This window comes from Cervus elaphus, chromosome 21 (assembly GCF_910594005.1).
Source record: "Cervus elaphus chromosome 21, mCerEla1.1, whole genome shotgun sequence".
Lineage (NCBI taxonomy): Eukaryota > Metazoa > Chordata > Mammalia > Artiodactyla > Cervidae > Cervus > Cervus elaphus.
Genome location: NC_057835.1, coordinates 67,310,333 through 67,316,332, shown reverse-complemented (window position 1 = coordinate 67,316,332; position 6,000 = coordinate 67,310,333). Strand labels below are relative to the sequence as shown.

Below are 6,000 nucleotides of genomic sequence, written 5' to 3'. Positions count from 1 at the left end.
GATCCCCTGGAGAAGGGAAAGGCTACCCACTCCAGTATTCTGGCCTGGAGCATTCTATGGACTGTATAGTCCATGGGGGTCACAGAGAGTTGGACACGACTGAGCGACTTTCACTTTCATAGCTGATTCACTTCACTGTATGCAGAAACTAACACAGCACCGTATAGCGATTATACTCCAATAAAAAAAGGAAAGATGAAAGTGAAAGAGTGACATAAGTGTAGTCAAAACACAGATGCTTAATTATGAAAAAAAACCAAAAAACCACACCTTTACTTTTCAAAGGATAAATACGATAGGGCTAGTTTTCAGAAAAGATGATTTACCACTCTCGTTTGGGAACAGAAAAGTGAAATCTTTATGGGAAGCTTCCTAAAAGATGTCTAAGGAAAAATGAATGCTTTCAAACCTTTGGTTTAGGGAGGAGGTTGTGGGACTAAAGTGTCTCTTTAAAGCAAAGCAATTGACCTTGCAAGCTGTATGGGAAAAGCAACCTACGCATTCTGCAGCCAAATCGTGAATGCACATTTTTGTGTGACATTTCTGCCTGGGCAGCCAGGCTCTAATTAAGATCTAGCCAGTTAGATGATCACCAGGGAGAGAGGTCCAGGGTGTGGGGAACACTTCAAATTACATTCCACGAAAACCTTAGACTGTCAAAGCTTAGGAAGGCCCTGATCGTCCATGGACATGGAGGTGGGGGTCAGGGACTGAAAGGAAGGCGAGCACATGTCAGCATAAAATAGCTGCTGACATAAATTGAACATGTGCAATATTTTTAAAAGTGGTATTAAATCACAGGCCCACAGCCATCCCTCTCGGCGTCTCAGACCCCTTTCTTCTCTCCACTCGGGCTCTTTATGGAGTCACTTCCATCAGGCAGAGTTCCATAGGATAAGCCGCTTGAATCTGGTTGTATTTTATCCAACATTTGTTTCCCTGTGGAGATAATAATCACAAAGAATCTTTTGAGCTCTTGTAGAATAATAAGTCTTAATGATTTCTCCTCTATTTAGGCCACATTTTATTCCTTTTTTAAAAAGGACAAAGTGGTCGCCCTCTAAATAGAAGAGATAAACGTCAGGGAAGAAAGGCCCAGGTCGTGGCTGTCTGCGTGAGCACACCCCGGGGAGCACGTGCTGTCCCCCTGACCATGCTGGGGACAGAAATTGGGCTGGATCAGTCAAGGAGACTAACGTGAAGTGTGTACGCATCTCCAAACCTCTCTCCCCACTGTTCTGTCTCCTGGTCTATGTTTAGTCTAACGCATGTAACAACAGAGGAAAACAGTCTTTCAGAATGGCTTCCAAAGTTCTTACTGATTCTACATATAGAACTGTGTGAAATGAAAAAGAGTTAAAAGTAAGTAAACTTCATTTCCTACCAAAGAACCCCTAACCATCGAAGGCATCTCTAAGGCATGCCCTTGTCACGAATGCCGATTCTTGCGTTGAATGTTCTTAGCTGGTAAGACGGTTCAAATGGGAAGGAGAACACAGGCTATTTTCTCTTAGGCACAAGGTTTTAATGGTTTTTGCTTCAAAGGCTTGGTCCTAACTGCCTGGTGGAGTAAGCTGTGAGAACATCACTACTCCTCGTCTAGAAGTCTATGAAAGTGAAAGTGAAGTCACTCAGTGGTGTCCGACTCTTTGCGACCCCATGGACTATAGCATACCAGGCTCCTCTGTCCATGGGATTTACCAGGCAAGGGTACTGGAGTGGGTTGCTATTTCCTCCTCCAGAGGATCTTCCTGACCCAGGGATCGAACCCGGGTCTCCCACATTGCAGGCAGACGCTTTACCGTCTGAGCCACCAGGGAAGCCTTCTAGAAGCCTATAGGTCACCCCAAACCCCTAGCAAAGCCAGAGATTGTTGGGGGGTGGTGAGCAGGGGAGGAAGTGAGGACACAGAAGCCCGTTTCCTTTGTTCTGGACGTCGCTTCTGTTGGGTCTACATGAAAGTGAAAGTGTTAGTTGCTGTTTTATCTGACTCTTTGCGACATTATGGACTGTAGCCCGCCAGGCTCCTCTGTCCATGGGAATTTCCAGGCAAGAGTACTGGGGTGGGTTGCCATGCCCTCCTCCAGGGGACCTTCCCAACCGAGGGATCGAACCCAGGTCTCCTGAACTGCAGCTGGATTCTTTACCATCTGAGACACCAGGGAAGCCCAAGAATACTGGAATGGGCAGCCTATCCCTTATCCAGGGGATCTTCCCGACCCAGAAATTGAACAGGGGTCTCCTGCATTGCAGGTGGATTCTTTACCAGCTGAGCTACCAGGGAAACCCCCCAGAGTGGGTAGCCTTTCTCATCTCCAAGGGATCTTCCCAACCCAGAGATCAAACCTGGGTCTCCTGCATTGCAGGCAGATTCTTTACCATCTGAGACACCAGGGAAGCCCCAAGTCTCATCACGGAAGTGTTATTCTAAGTGGGAGTGGATTGCTAGGATGACGATGCATGTTAAACCCCTCTGGATGAATGAAGTGAGGAACAGGGGAAGAAGCTCTTTATATTCAGGTGACCAAGAAGAATGTCACTCTTGGACCCAGTGCAAGGGCCACCTCATGCTTCCGAAGGGATGATATTCTGAAGCTTCTGGTCTTAGATGTAGAATCCCCCTCAAAGGTTCTCCAAGCAACAAGGGTCTGTTCCTGCCATTCCCACTCCTTTCCCTACCCTTTTCCAATTTAAAGAAATCCAAAATGGAAATTCTCACTACCACCCAAATTAAGAAAACAGGGTCGGTTCTTTTCTATCCCCAGTGTTCTGTGCAAAACTGATAATCAAACAAATGATTATTAACATTTACAGTTAAACTATCATCTCTGCTTTCATCATTAAGTGTACATTTTCTGAGGGTAAGAATTACATTTTATATTAATTTAACTCCAGAAATCATATCAGCAATAATTCATTTGTAGGATACAATTTTCTATTATAAATTAAGGAATATACATCTTACCGGGAACATTTCCAAAATCAATGTAAGACTGTGGCAGATGTTCCTTTTCTCTATTTCTTGTGACCAAAACCACACCAAGGAATGACAGAAAACACCTGTAGGAATAATGTTAATAAAGAACACAAGGTCACTGTATTAAATAACTGAACGCATGGTATTAAGTAACTGAACTCCATCTTCTACATGATGACATACATTCCATTGGTTTTGTTCTTTCTGTTTCTCATGGTAAGCTGCCTAGAAATTGTCTTAATTGCTGCAGCCAATAATATCTGTCCCCAGAACCAAGACCTGGGCAGCTTCCAGTAAGTCTCTGCCCCAGGTTTTTACCATCTGGGGGTTAATTCAGGCTCTAAGCCCTTTGGGTAGACACTAAGTCTCATTTTCTATCCATGCATGCTCAGACCCATTACTGGCATGCAACACGAGCAAAAAAATAATTTATTCTTTAATTTTCTAAGAAATTTCGTTGTCCTTGGCCATAAGCATAGTCATAGTTTCCAGACCCCAGAAGTTTAGCTTCGCCCAAAAATCTCACAAAATTGAATTTTCAAGATAGATAGGTTTCTATGTTAAAAATAGTCTGGGCTCAAGTTTGCATAACAATGGTCATGCAGAATACCACATCGAGAAGCAACTAAGCATTCAGAGAGTTCCAGGTGGGAACCAATGGAAGAATCACTACATCGCTGAAATTCTGTCAAGGTTCTACTCTCTATCGGCCAGAACACCAGCAGTGATTGTCCAGCAAATTCCTAGGCAGGGTTAAAGCTGGGCACCTAGACCCAAGAGAGGGATGGGTCTGATGTTAGTAGGTCTCAAGGCAAAGATCTGCCCCAGTCTTGGCCTTGCATCCTATGATCCTAGAGACCCAAGAGAGGGATGGGTCTGATGTTAGTAGGTCTCAAGGCAGAGATCTGCCCCAGTCTTGGCCTTGCATCCTATGATCCTAGAGGCATCTGTGGTTCCCTGGTTGAGATCTAAGCTAAGGGTTCCTAAGGCTGGGATAGGTCTGATTGAGTATAAAAAGGTGGAGTTGCTACAAGGGCCTTTGATTTACCTTGACTTTGGCTGGAACTGAAAATTCCCAGTGTTTCAGATCCCTCACAGAGATATTTAAATCACAAAGACACTGAGCTCTGGGTAGGGTGTTAAGTTGAAAAATATGCTTCTTTTAAGAGCTCAGGAAACTGATGTTTCTTATATTATTTTCCAATTTTCCATGCCTCAGGTCCAATGCCAAAAGTCTCACGTAAAAGTAATAGGATTTCACATACCTTACCTCTGAGACATTTACTCACCCAAAAAGATATACAAATATAGTGAGAAAAGCTGCACCAAGGAACTCCTGATAAAATATGATACCTACAATAGTGACAGAAGATAAAACTAATTTTAGGGTAAGAATATTTACAATAGCTACATATTATTTTTCTTTTTTTTTTTAATTTTTTTATTAGTTGGAGGCTAATTACTTCACAACATTTCAGTGGGTTTTGTCATACATTGATATGAATCAGCCATAGATTTACACGTATTCCCCATCCCGAACCCCCCTCCCACCTCCCTCTCCACCCGATTCCTCTGGGTCTTCCCAGTGCACAAGGCCCGAGCACTTGTCTCAATAGCTACATATTATTTTTCAAATTACAATATTATTTTTTTTCAAAGTAAATAGTTACCCTTAAAATGCACATCCAGTTGTTGCTGTTGAGTTGCTAAGTCGTGTCCTACTCTGCGACCCCATGGACTGTAGCCCGCCAGGCTCCTCTGTCCATAGAATTCTCCCAGGCAAGAAAACTGGAGTAGGTTGCCATTTCCTTCTCCAGAGGACTTTCCTGACCCAGGGATCAAACCCACATCTCCTACATTGGCAGGTGGGTTCTCTACCACTGAGCTACCAGGGAAGCCCTAAAGAGGCACATTCAGTAGCTTACTTTAAAAAATAGTTGCATGCAATACTAACATTTTCAATGACTGCAAAGAACACAGATTTGTAGACTTTACATAATGTATAATGTACATATCATTATTATAAAATCGGTGCCAGTAACACAGCTTTTGCCAACAGAAATTTTTTTATCCAGTCCAAGATTTGTCCCACTGGAACATGCAAGAAGAGTGACATTTCCCACCACCAGTTGTTTAAGCCAGGGGTTGGCAAGCCTGACCCGAGCGTCTGGGTGGATGCTGGCCCTTTCACATAGCACTTGCACTTCAGGCCAGCTGCTCCTCACGCTGTCGGCCTTGGCATCCCCCTGCAGTCTGCAGGTCTGGTCACAGGCTCCCGTGTGCACCGGAGGATGCTAACGTGCTGCCTGAGTGCCATCTCTCACTGCCAGCCCCTCTCCCATCTCCCTCTGCGGCTCTTTCCTTCTGGGTGAAGGGAAATGTGCATCTGTCCTTTATTCCAATGAGCTCTCCTTCTCTCTGTCTTAGTATCAGTGATTCCCTTTTGGCCTATGGTCCCAAAGCCTTCGCAGACTTTTTCTTTTTTCTTCTTTTTTTTTTTTTACTAAATAAGCTACCTTTTTTGTTTTAGTTGCGGCGAGCAGGGGCTACTCTCTAGTTGCGGTGCATGGCCTTCTCCTTGCGGTGGCTTCTCTTGTCGCTGAGCACAGGCTCTAGAGCGTGTGGGCCCCAGTAGTTGGGATGCCTGGGCTCAGCGGTTGCGGCACAAGGGCCTCGTTGCCCTGTGGAATCTTCCTGGACCAGGGATCGGACCTGTGTCCTCTGGATTGGCAGGTGGATTCTTAATCACTAGACCACCAGGGAAGTCCAAAATAAGTTATCTTTTAATTATCTACTACCTGGAATCACATTTGTGTGTGTGCGTGTGTGGTGGTAGCCTTGTGATCCTGTCGACAAGTATTTACTGAGAGTCGTGACTGCCGGCTGCTGCTGAGGTGTTACAGATGCCACAGAGAACAACACAGGGGGCTTCCTCAGTCTGAGGTCTGTCTCCTCACTTCCTGCAGGAACAAGCCATGTCCCATCTTGGTGAATCTTTGTTGAGTGAATCAACATTGCTGAAG

The 6,000-nt window shown here is 44.7% G+C and overlaps 1 protein-coding gene across 1 annotated transcript in view; it reads right to left on the bottom strand.

The window, feature by feature from the left end:
• Positions 1-219: 219 nt before the first annotated feature.
• Positions 220-6,000, bottom strand: part of NIPAL2 (NIPA like domain containing 2) — a 77,338-nt gene continuing 71,557 nt past the window's right edge. Inside the window, exons 9-11 of the mRNA XM_043880119.1 lie at positions 4,267-4,330; positions 2,966-3,060; positions 220-939 (exon numbers count right to left, since the gene is read on the bottom strand). Coding sequence (XP_043736054.1) covers positions 827-939; positions 2,966-3,060; positions 4,267-4,330 — 272 coding nt within the window. The 3' untranslated portion in view covers positions 220-826. The remainder of the gene's footprint in view (positions 940-2,965; positions 3,061-4,266; positions 4,331-6,000) is intronic.